General features: G+C 37.6%; 1 protein-coding gene and 1 non-coding gene across 4 annotated transcripts; one reads left to right on the top strand and one right to left on the bottom strand.

Annotated features, from left to right (window-relative positions):
• The first annotated feature begins 1599 nt into the window (after positions 1-1599).
• LOC124416225 (zinc finger and BTB domain-containing protein 41-like) lies at positions 1600-6578 on the top strand. 3 transcript variants are annotated; one of them, XM_046897155.1, is made up of 2 exons: positions 1600-2028; positions 3649-6578. In XM_046897155.1, the coding sequence occupies exons 1-2, from the start codon at positions 2008-2010 to the stop codon at positions 6343-6345; spliced, it is 2718 nt and encodes a 905-aa protein (XP_046753111.1). In that variant the 5' UTR covers positions 1600-2007; the 3' UTR covers positions 6346-6578. The 3 variants fall into 3 exon arrangements, with proteins under 3 accessions (XP_046753111.1, XP_046753126.1, XP_046753118.1); XM_046897170.1 differs by lacking the exon at positions 1600-2028 and adding an exon at positions 2773-3088; XM_046897162.1 differs by lacking the exon at positions 1600-2028 and adding an exon at positions 2773-3095.
• Positions 6579-7997: 1419 nt separating this feature from the next.
• Positions 7998-8069, bottom strand: Trnam-cau. The gene has a single exon. It is a non-coding gene; the product is annotated as a tRNA-Met (tRNA).
• Positions 8070-12555: the final 4486 nt, after the last annotated feature.

The raw sequence follows: 12555 nt of genomic DNA, 5'->3' as shown, positions 1-12555 counted from the left end.
ATTATAATGTGCATAACGTTAAATGAGGTCGAATGAAGTATCGTCTCTGGTTTGCAAAGATCAGATTCGTGAACTCGTTGAAGATTTATAGTCCAACTGTACGCAATGAACGCCCATCCTATTTTTGTAACAATTGTATTTGATTTATTGATTGTCCGCGGGAAAATCCATAAAACTCCGTAGTGGTTGTAGTAGAAGAAAAGAAGCAGATAAGGCTTGCTCTACTTTTGGTATAATCAGTATTCAGTCTACTCGCTAGCATTATGTGTGAAATTATATGCAAACCTGTTTTTGGCTTTCGGAGTGTGAAAGTTTCATTTCCGGAGGAATACTCAATGTGCGCATACTGCACTACTGGCACACGGTAATGCTTACTCTATGCCCTGATATTTAACTATAAATTCATCTTATCCTAGTGCCAGTTTAACAAAACTGGTCCTTCAAACACCATAAAGCTCTATTAAACATCTGATGCAGCTGCATCAAGCAAACTTCACAAAGATCTAATACTCTAAAAGGGACTGCTTCAACTGGTAACAATCTCTGCAATGTGTCAGATGAAATGTTTTCCGAAAAGCAACTGCGCATCTGAAGTTCCAATTCAATAAAAGTCTCGATCATTTATTTAGACCTTTGTAGCAACAATGTGAATTTATGTCATGGCGATGAGTACTCTTAAGGGTTTTTCCTTAGAAAATGTTCACTTGTATTAAGAATGAAGTTTTGCCGGCGTAGTATTTGCCATTTAATATGTTATCGAAATCTCGTAATCCCCTATATTGAATTATTTATACCTATGTAACATATTGATGGGTGTATACAGCTTCTCAAACCATCCAATCGACAATTTTTCCTTGACTGTTCGGTATTTAGAAAAATCATTGAAAAGTTACTGTACTTTAGCAAGACGTTGTACGTTGAGAAGTTAGCATGCGAATGGCAAAGTCTGCCTGAAGAAACATGTGAGGTGACTTAAAGTTGTCCTTAAAAAATCAAGTGTCGAATGATCAAGTTTTCGTCTTATATCGGTAGTTCTGAGCCGCAAGGATTGGATGGTTATTACAGTATATACGCTCTCGAATACGCTTTCTAGTGCTGTACCTTTAACGTCAGATTTGATGATCCAGTAAAACAGTGAAAATGGAAAAACTGTGTGGTATCTGAGTCCCTTAATAAGCTTATGGTATTCTTCACAGTTTCAAATAAGTTGATGGAATGGGTATAACTTGTACGCGATACCTTAGACCTCACCTCAGACAGTGTAACTAGTGAAGGGATGCGTATTGATTTTGGCATCCTTGCGCCGTAATATTTGCGTGAGATTACTATTTGATTGTAAACTCTACAATCCAGTCATTTTCCCGAAATCATAATCTTGTAAAGAAACTCTTTCGTACATCTTTTAAACTGGGATGCTGATATAAAATATCGGAAGACCTATCATCTGGGAAGTGCTTAAAACTCAGACCACTTCAGATGAAAGAGCATAAATACGCGGAATGAAATTTGGCAATTTCGGAAAGAATTCTAGACAACATTAATCGAAACCCTTATTTGGTAATGAGGTAAAAATTTTTTGAAAATGGTGCTAACATCCAAATCAAACTACTACTGCACCCCATTCCATTGTAACGTTCGACGCCGTCTGTATAATAATGGACTCGCCCATGACTCGGAACTCAGCCACGTCATTCCGATCTTCGTCGAGTAGCCGTCTGCCCGCTGCTGGTAGTGAAAACAAGATGTCGATGTTGGTTTCGCACGCAGTATAGTAGGATACGTCGCAAGACGTCAGTTCTGTGCGTTCTCACTACAACTTGCGGTGAATTTTACATTGGAACGCACCTTCTTCAAATTTATAAAAAGCAACAACAATCATCCGGCAATGGGTTTCCGTTGTTCAGACTGGATATTCGTCGCATATTCCCCCTGAAGTTAACGGGAGAACGAGTACAGGGAATCCCCGACTTTTTAAAACGTTTCAAACCAGACAAGACGTCCGTTCCAATGAGTGCAAGGAATTTGGTGGTACGATTGAGGAGCAATACTATATAGCATTTTCTTTTTTTGGTGTTTTGATGTTAGTTGAGAGTATAACAATCATTCAGAACTGAGGGCTATGTATCTAACAACAACCTGCAGGATATATTATTACATAGTATCTTGAAGAACAGCTATTTTCAAACGATAAGTATATGTATGAATTACGCGTTGTTGGCTGATGAATAGCATTCAGATTATGAGATGATGGGCTGTCTTTGGCGGTCCGCTTTAAATGTGCACAAACTCTTATGTCTGTTCAAGTATTTCAAAACTAATTAGTATCGAATCCGTTTATATCTATGAACATTAAATATATAGAAAGAAAACTTTTCAAATTCCCTGACTTTTCCATTTGTCAGTTTTAACTCAATGCAAAGCGTATACTCGTATATCTTGATCGTAAATATAAAACTAGCCTCGCGGCTTTTTTTTTAATTGCCGATTATTATCGGTAACCCCAATTTCCAGAATTTGTCCGTGGATTTAAGTCCTTGCGATTCCAGGATCCCATACGCACATTCATTGTTGCATGATTAACGCTCGATCAGCTGTGATCTGTGTCGTGCCTCTCATACATGCATGGCATACGTATAAGATGAACTGTGAAGATAACACGAATCGCCGCGCACTCTGACGGTTTTGTAACAAAGTATTTCGGACAGCAGTGACGCGTATTGAAAATTCATGATGGAAGGTAACCATTACTGGGTAACCTACGGAGCGAAAGCGTTGGTAGTAAATCTAGATGATGCGGGGGATATAGGTTATAAAATGACGGCTTGAGTTCACTGCTTGACGCATGATAATGGGTTCATCGTTAGTAAAAATTCGACAAAGAACTTGCTTCATGAAGTACGCGGAACGACTAGTTGACAACATAGTGTCGATCAATTGTGTACTGATAATGCTACGTCTTCAGTGATCAGTGGCGTCAAACTTCGTTGCGCCCGCGTTTCGAAATACAAATCACGTCGCAACAAGGAATTTAAGAACCAATGGCTGACACTGAAGTACTTTGATTTCAAATTTATAAGATTATTATAAAGTAAGGACTTAGTAAATATGATAATTACTTGTCTGAAATTATTGGATGAGTTTTGAGATTAATTGAGGTTATATCAACACCGTCATATAGAGTCAAATTCGTGGTATCAATTTCACAGTGTACAATGCTGTTGTATGCAGGTCAGATTCAACACTGTTACTTACACTTTTCTTATGCAGTTCGTGCTCACTGATAACGTATCGCTTATTTGTGAAATAAAGAAACTCTGACAAGAGCCTTTGATTGAATGTCGAGAATTTGTTTCCGATGGTAATCATATAACGAACATGTTTCTAGCCAGCTGCTAATCAGTTTTCTCTCACCGTATCTACATCAATGGCAGAAAATCACTACAGATATTTTCCAGTAGTTGGCAATTTTGCTTTTCATATGAATACATAACATTTGCCTTATGCTGTTTTCTTAAGTTTCTTTGTTTCCGGCTTGCTGTCTCAACAATCTCAGAATAGTAGCCTAGTTCGTTTTTCAATTGAAGTGTATAGGTAGAACTAATGGAATAGTTGATTTACCATGTCTAATTTAAGTCTTTATCATTTTAGGACAAAATTATGGATTTAAACCCAAACCTGCTAATTCTCCACGGATTGAAAGCTCCTGTAGTTAAACTGGAGAGATGCGACAAGATATGGAAGACGTTACAGCTGATACGAAGCATGCAAGATAAACACCTTGAAGACATTCAAGATTGGATAAAGAGAGAACCTGTAACCTCAGATGAGATACTATGCAACAAAACACCCATGACATTCATACCTGATAAAACCCTGCCATTAAACCTTATTGGTGAACCAAATTTATCAAAACCTTACATTGAGTACCATCCAATTCTCAATAATGGTAATAATTCTTTGCCACAATTTCAATTAGCTGAAAAAAGTCGTGTTAATTTATACCACTGCGAAGTTTGCAGCAAAGAATTCTGCAATTACAAAAATTTTTCTGATCACCAAGAAAAGGTACATGACATTATGTTACCTAAGAAAGCCACAACAAAAAAAGATAAATTATCGAATAAAACTGTTGCTTTAAAACAGAGATCTGATTCTGAGGATAGTAGTAACGACCAATTAAACAAGAAACTTATATCTGATGAAAACGGTGATCTCCAAACTGTAGTCAAGACTTTACCACCAACAACTGGTGGTATTAAGTGTAAATTGTGTAATAGATCTTACAAAAATATTAGAAAACATACAATACAATACCATAAAGTTAAATCTGTTGATATGTTGGATACCGTCTCTGACCACAATTCGAATGAGCCGGTTCCATCCATTTTAGAACTTGAAAGATTGAACTCTGTTATACCGGAGAGTGGATGGAAAACAGTGGATGAAGCAATACCTATATCACGACAGAATAGATATTGTACTAATCAAAATAATAGAATTACATCTAAACGTAAATTAAATATGTCAAGCAACGAAGTACACAAAAAAATGCGTAGCACGAGCCCGCGTGAAGAAGAACAACTAAATTCGGCAAATACAAAAAATCGGTTATCATGTGAAATTTGCGGTAGGAAGTACCTAAATAACATGGGTCTCTGTAAACACAAAGATAAGCACAAAATTAGTAATGAAAATACGAGAATACACGAGTCATTTGATTCCGAGCCAAGATGCAAACTAAATTCACAAAATTCAGCAACTGCGGTAACAGTACTGGAAGACGATAAAAACACTAAGCAAAATATTCCAAGGACTAGATCAAGTTTCACCAAAGAACGTGCTTTTATTGAAATGATGCAGAATCAACTTGTTGAAACACTGGCAAATGATGCTGAATCAAATTCAGGAAAAAAATGTTTGTGCGGTAGATCTTTCCGCAGCGCATATATTCTTTTCACTCACAAATCTACTTGTAAGTTCTTAAACAGTCCTGATAGTCTTAGACCTTTGGAAACACGATCAGGCAGCGACAGGGATTCAGGTATCAGCATAACAATTAAGAAAAAGAATAACTCTTATGAAATAGTTAGTAAAGAAGGTAGCGATGAAGAGTCATCCAGACATAATCATGATGGGGCAGAATTTGAAGTATGTGATGAGACCTCAGATTCATCATCGAACAGTTCGGACAGCAGTGAATTTGATGATCCAATTGAAAGCCTTGTTTCAGAAAAGTCGAAGTATAGTGAAAACCATTGTATCATCAAGTTGAAATTGGTTGAAGAAGATGTGGATGTTGAAATTGAGGATTTTTGTGACACAGATTGTAATAATACGGTAATAGAAAACGGTACGAGTAAGATTTTTGATCATAATAAACGTCAAGTTCTGTCATTGAGAGATTTGTGCAAGGAGTTCTTGATTCAAAAAGGTGTAATGTTAAACGGAGCGACAACTCACAAGTGTCAAAATTGCAAGATATTCCTTGGCAGTAGAGAAAAGTTGTCAAAGCACATAGAGAAGCATAAAAAAATGGTGAAGAGATCCTGTACGTGTGGTATTAAATTTTCTGGCATAAGAGCATTGGACGCTCACATAGCATCAGTGCATCCTAAGTGTATTGAGTGTCCATATTGTAGGGAAAAGTTTAAAAGTATTGCTGCTGTAGGTGATCATCTTTGCATAATTGACCAAGGAGAACCGTACACAGAAGATTTTAACGAAAATCATCCTTGCCCTAACTGTAATATTGTTTTCAATAATGTGACATGGTTGGAGAGTCATATGAGATCCAAACACTTGGACCCAAATTTTCCATTCCAGTGCTATCAATGCCTAGAGAAATTTCCTGACGAAATGGCCAGGAGTAAACACTCGCACGAGAAACATAATCATAGTATTGCGTGCTCAATTTGCAACGAAAAGATTCAGAGTCATAAAACTAAACAAAAGCACGAAGCCTATCATCGTGGAGTTGGGTTTCCATGTCATACATGTAAGAAGACATATCGTTCAAGAGCGAATCAATTGAATCATATTCAAACTGTTCACAGTGACTTTAGTAACAATAAACTGCAGTGCTCTATTTGTCAAAAAAGCATTAAAACAAAATCGTTTAGAAAGCATATGCTCAGGCACAGTAGTGTATTACAATGTGAGTTGTGTGATAAGGTTTTCTACGACTATAGAAACTTACAAAGACACATTATGGACCGCCATAGTAACGAAAATTATCCACATAAAAAGTGTAATGTATGCGATGCCTCATTTCCAACGCAAGAACAGTTAGAGGCACATGTTGCAGTTGAAAAATCTGTGAAAATTGATCATGGCAAAAACATGTAACGGAAACTTATCTGTAAGATATTCTGGCTGGAAAGTATTTCCAAAATACTCGTATGTTAACGGGCAATGTATGTTGCTGATCAAAGTAGTATAACTTCCTATGACCCGGTGTATTAGGCATTCAGAGAGACTGAGATGTTATAAACATGATTTAAGTACAATGTTGAATTCTTTTCGATTCTTCCAATGAACAAAATTAATTTTACTTGCTGAAATAAATTATTGAGTTTCAACATGTTTTTTTTCTCGCTTTTCCGGATGACCATTATTATCAGATTCAAATATTTCACCTACATTTGCACACATCTGATAAGTATTCATAAAGTTTCATCAGAGTTTGGAAAGAAATGATGAATAAAATAAATACCAAATTTTGACTGGATGTTAAAATTAATAATTTTTTACACACTTATCAAACTATACATATTATTCACTGTAGGATTCATAGTTTGATATGTGATAACATTTATAGTAACCCTATGTATATATTTGGAAATATCGGAGTTGTTACTTGTCTCGAAAATGGCTTTACTCGAATTACTTACATGTTAAAGAAAAACGTATTTTTCCTTAGATGAATTTTTTAGTGTAGAAATTATTTTACCGTGTTTATGGAATTTGTTTATTTAAGAATAAACCTTAGAATCATATGTTTGTCTATTAGCGTGTATACATGTTGCGTAATACACAGTGCACTTGAATATCTTGCAGGCAATAAAGCCTTTGTTTTTTGTTGTATATTCAGTGGTGATATGCATTGAAATTATATCGCTGAAAACGTATTAATTGAACAAAATAGGTTACAAGTAATTGTATCTCTTGAGTATATAAGAATATATATTTATACATTGTGTACATATACGTATGGTATATGTATGTTGTATATTGTTTTGACGAAATGGAGGTATAGTCACAAATTGGAATTTCGTGATTGCTATGAGTTTCATATAGGAGCTGACTTTCCGGATATTTTAGTTAATTGATGTTACATGACTGTGAAATCCTATAATAATTAACAATAAATAATTTTACCGAACAGTTTGACTCATATGATCAAAAGAACCTTGCAACAGTAGGAAAAAATTATGCTACTACTTGTAGATGTATTAGAATTTGTTGGTTGGAAAATGTATCAACTATTATCTTGGAACAGAATTTTAGGGAAATAAAAATCATCGCTTTCTGCCATAACTTGGCAGGTATTTTAGGAATTGAAGTACTTTTCATGGAACTGGTTCTTTTAGAATCTGCAGATCATTTGCAAACTTGGATAATTTATTTTTAACTAGTTTGATACGATGTAGCGGCAATATAAACGCCCATCGAGCATTGTAAGCACAGCCAAGTGCCAACGAAGTCGTTGAATAAAAAGCAGAAACGTGCGCTAAGTGAAGTATTACTCGGTCTATTTTACAGATATGGAAGCCGCGAGAATTTTTGCAGTCTTATGATTATGAAGCACTAATGGGTATGTATACACATTATGTATGATTTGTTTCAGACTGAATGCAAAAATACAGTGTTGATTAAGGCATCGTTCGTAATTTGATGTGTACAAAAGATTTACGATATACAATGAGTGTTTATCTTCCAACTGTGAAAGTCCCGATTCGTTGGGTTTTTGTCATTCAGGGAAAACTAAAAAAAAAACCTAGCAGAGCGTGGTTTCGATCCACGGACCTCTGGGTTATGGGCCCAGCACGCTTCCACTGCGCCACTCTGCTGTCTTGGTGGAATTTTCCGATGATATATTTTTCAACAGAAAGCATATGTGATTTAATCTGAACCTCTGGTCCGACCTTCGGATGGATGAAGGCTCCTAAAAAGCAATTCTGGATACAAAAATGGGCACCTGGGGAATGGCAGGACAGCTGTCCTTTGGCATAGATAATCGACTGTAATGAAGACTAAGAACCTCGACTAAGCTGCAACTACTTATATGATGTTATAAGATATTATCCGATTTACTTTGAGCAAGAAAGAGTAAATATATAGGCGGTAATTATTGTTGCTGTATTATTCGAGGCCAGTCGAAAATCACCTCTGGTGAAAGACACTTCGCCACGGACATTGATGAACAAGAATAGTGAAATGCTAGAATATGCCTTAAGGTGTTTATGAAGACACGTTGTACACCTCGAAAACGCAGGGACGCAAAACTCCTAAACCGCTCAAGCGATCAGAGTGAAACTTGGGCAATTAATGCCTTATTTTGGCAAATGTGGGGCGACGTTTTACTTTTTGAAAATTTGGAAAAAAAATTTACAGATTGATTACCACCCACAGAAATTGGCCAAATTTTCACAGTTGTACTGAATGGATCGAACTATCCGGTATGATGCCACTCGGCGGTGATAAAACACAAATTTTGAGCTCATTCCCATGAGATTTGATAGTATAGTGACGAAATGGCAGCTGATCTGGTTTTCGATTACGAAGAACACCGAAATCTCATTTTGGTGACATTTGTCGGTAATTTTTTACCGACACTACACGCATACATTATCGGCATGCGCATAATGTCGGTGAAAAATGTCGCCAAAATGAGATTTCGGTGTACTTCGTTATCCAGAATCAGATCAGCTCCCATTTCGTCATTTTACCATCAAATCGAATGAAACTGGGCTCAAAATGTGTGTTTCATCACCGCCGAGTGGAATCATACCGGATAGTTCGATCCATTCCGTGATACTGTGTAAATTTGGCCACTTTCTGCGGGTGGTAACCAATCTATAAAAATGTTTTCCAAATTTTGAAAAAGTAAAAAAACGCTCTACTTTTTGCCAAAATTGGCATAACTGCCGAAGTTTCACTCCGATTGCTTAAGCGGTATAGGGGTTTTGCATCCCCGCGTTTTCGAGGTGTACGACGTGTCTTTATAAGCACCTTAATTCATCTATCAGAAATCCGAGCAGTCATTCGCTTGACTCAGATCAATTGTTTCACGAAAACAATATACATGCATGTATGTCTGGAATTTGAACCGAAAATCATCGTCATTTATTTGCTTTCGTCCCACGCTCTTTTTCGCGTGTTTTCTGAATTCCTGCGAGTCCACTTACTCTGGGGAGGGTCATACAAATCGATTCCAATGAAAAAAATATACGGCTCCGGAAATCACAGAATAGTAAGGCTAACCCCTTTGGATTTTTGCCAAAGATAACGATGACTTTGAAAAGTGTTGGAATTCTTTTTGTAGGAAACTCGTCCGACGTAATTTAAGGAGAGAAATCGATAAAGCGCGGTCCGAATACACTGCGAGCGACAAATCAAAAGTTACAGCGAAGAAACGAAAGACCAATTTTCTAAATTTTTCTGCTGCTGGTCTTTGCTTCGTAATTACTCTGTTGTTAGTCCTACGCTTTTTTTGTTGTGTTTTCCGAAATCCTGGGCGTCCGATTGATCTGAAAAGGGTTATCCAAATCCATTCCGAGACGAGAAACTTTCGGCTCCGAAAATGACCGAAAAAGTAAGGCTTACCCCTTTGGATGTTTGGCGGAAATTTCGACGACTTTAAAAAGTGCTGCAATTAATTCTTTCGAACACTATTCCGACGTAATTTTGCGAGAAAAATCGATTAAGCGCAGTCTCAATACACTGCGAGCAACGGATCGAAAGTTACAGCCGAAAAACTGCAGATTTCCATCGTCATTTCTCTGCTGTTGGTCCTACGCATTTTTTAATGTGTTTATTGAGTTCCTCGGGTTCCAATTAGTCAAGGAACAGTCATACGAATCAATTCGGAGACCAGAAATTTTTGGCTCCAAAAATCGTGAAAACAGTAAGGCTAACCCCTTTGGATTTTGGGCGAAAATTTCGACGACTTTGAAAAGTGCTGCAATTAATTCTTGAGGGCACTATTCCGACGTGATTTTGCGAGAGGAATCGATCAATCGCAGTCCCGATACGCTGCGAGCAACACCTGCAAAGTTACAGCCGAAAAACTGCAGATTTTCATCGTCATTTCTCTGCTGCTGGTCCTAGGCTATTTTTCATGTGTTTTCTGAGTTCCTGGGCGTCGAATTAGTCTAAAAAGCGTCATACGGATCGATTCCCAGACAAAAAATTTTTCGGCCAAAAAAAATCCAAGGCTAACCCCTTTGCATTTTTGGCGAAAATTTCGACGACTTTGAAAAGTGCTGCAATTAATTCTTTAGGGCACTATTCCGACGTAATTTTGTATGAGAAATCGATTGAGCGCAGTCCCAATACGCTGCGAGCAACGGATCAAAAGTTACTGCCAAAAAACTGAAGATTTTCATCGTCATTTCTCTGCTGTTGATCCTACGCATTTTTTAATGTGTTTTTTGAGTTCCTGGGGTCCCAATTAGTCAAGAATCGGTCATACGAATCAATTCGGAGACTAGAAATTTTCGGCTCCAAAAATCGCAAAAATAGTAAGGCTAACCCCTTTGGATTTTTGGCGAAAATTTCGACGACTTTGAAAAGTGCTGCGATTCATTCTTCAGGACACTATTCCGACGTAATTTTGCAAGAGAAATCGATTGAGCGCAGTCCCAATACGCTGCGAGCAACGGATCAAAAGTTACAGCCAAAAAACTGAAGATTTTCATCGTCATTTCTCTGCTGTTGGTCCTACGCATTTTTTAATGTGTTTTTTGAGTTCCTGGGGTCCCAATTAGTCGAGAAACGGTCATACGAATCAATTCGGAGACTAGAAATTTTCGGCTGCAACAATCGCAAAAAAAGTAAGGCTAACCCCTTTGGATTTTTGGTGAAAATTTTGACGACTTTGAAAAGTGCTGCAATTAATTCTTTAGGGCACTATTCCGACGTAATTTTGCAAGAGAAATCGATTGAGCGCAGTCCCAATACGCTGCGAGCAACGGATCAAAAGTTACAGCCAAAAAACTGAAGATTTTTATCGTCATTTCTCTGCTGTTGGTCCTACGCATTTTTTAATGTGTTTTTTGAGTTCCTGGGGTCCCAATTAGTCGAGAAACGGTCATACGAATCAATTCGGAGACTAGAAATTTTCAACTCCAAAAATCGCAAAAAAAGTAAAGCTAACCCCTTTGGATTTTTGGCGAAAATTTCGACGACTTTGAAAAGTGCTGCGATTCATTCTTTAGGGCAGTATTCCGACGTAATTTTGCAAGAGAAATCGATTGAGCGCAGTCCCAATACGCTGCGAGCAACGGATCAAAAGTTACAGCCAAAAAACTGCAGATTTCCATCGTCATTTCTCTGCTGTTGGTCCTACGCATTTTTAAATGTGTTTTTTGAGTTCCTGGGGTCCTAATTAGTCGAGAAACGGTCATACGAATCAATTCGGAGACTAGAAATTTTCAACTCCAAAAATCGCAAAAAAAGTAAGGCTAACCCCTTTGGATTTTTGGCGAAAATTTCGACGACTTTGAAAAGTGCTGCGATTCATTCTTTAGGGCACTATTCCGACGTAATTTTGCAAGAGAAATCGATTGAGCGCAGTCCCAATACGCTGCGAGCAACGGATCAAAAGTTACAGCCAAAAAACTGCAGATTTCCATCGTCATTTCTCTGCTGTTGGTCCTACGCATTTTTTAATGTGTTCTTTGAGTTCCTGGGGTCCCAATTAGTCGAGAAACGGTCATACGAATCAATTCGGAGACTAGAAATTTTCGGCTCCAAAAATCGCAAAAAAAGTAAGGCTAACCCCTTTGGATTTTTGGTGAAAATTTCGACGACTTTGAAAAGTGCTGCAATTAATTCTTTAGGGCACTATTCCGACGTAATTTTGCAAGAGAAATCGATTGAGCGCAGTCCCAATACGCTGCGAGCAACGGATCAAAAGTTACAGCCAAAAAACTGCAGATTTTTATCGGCATTTCTCTGCTGTTCGTCCTACGCATTTTTTAATGTGTTTTTAGAGTTCCTGGGGTCCCAATTAGTCAAGAAACGGTCATACGAATCAATTCGGAGACTAGAAATTTTCGGCCCCAAAAATCGCAAAAAAAGTAAGGCTAACCCCTTTGGATTTTTGGTGGAAATTTCGACGACTTTGAAAAGTGCTGCAATTATTTCTTTAGGGCACTATTCCGACGTAATTTTGCAAGAGAAATCGATTGAGCGCAGTCCCAATACGCTGCGAGCAACGGATCAAAAGTTACAGCCAAAAAACTGAAGATTTTCATCGTCATTTCTCTGCTGTTGGTCCTACGCATTTTTTAATGTGTTTTTTGAGTTCCTGGGGTCCCAATTAGTCGAGAA

This window comes from Diprion similis, chromosome 1, assembly GCF_021155765.1.
Source record: "Diprion similis isolate iyDipSimi1 chromosome 1, iyDipSimi1.1, whole genome shotgun sequence".
In the NCBI taxonomy this organism is placed as follows: domain Eukaryota; kingdom Metazoa; phylum Arthropoda; class Insecta; order Hymenoptera; family Diprionidae; genus Diprion; species Diprion similis.
This window is presented reverse-complemented; position numbering and strand designations above follow the sequence as displayed.

Excerpts from the sequence above, each read along its gene's own strand:
- LOC124416225 (XM_046897155.1), top strand. The coding sequence starts at position 2,008 with ATGAGTGCAAGGAATTTGGTG. Across the intron at positions 2,029-3,648 it reads TGAGTGCAAGGAATTTGGTG|GACAAAATTATGGATTTAAA; the intron begins GTACGATTGAGG and ends TTATCATTTTAG.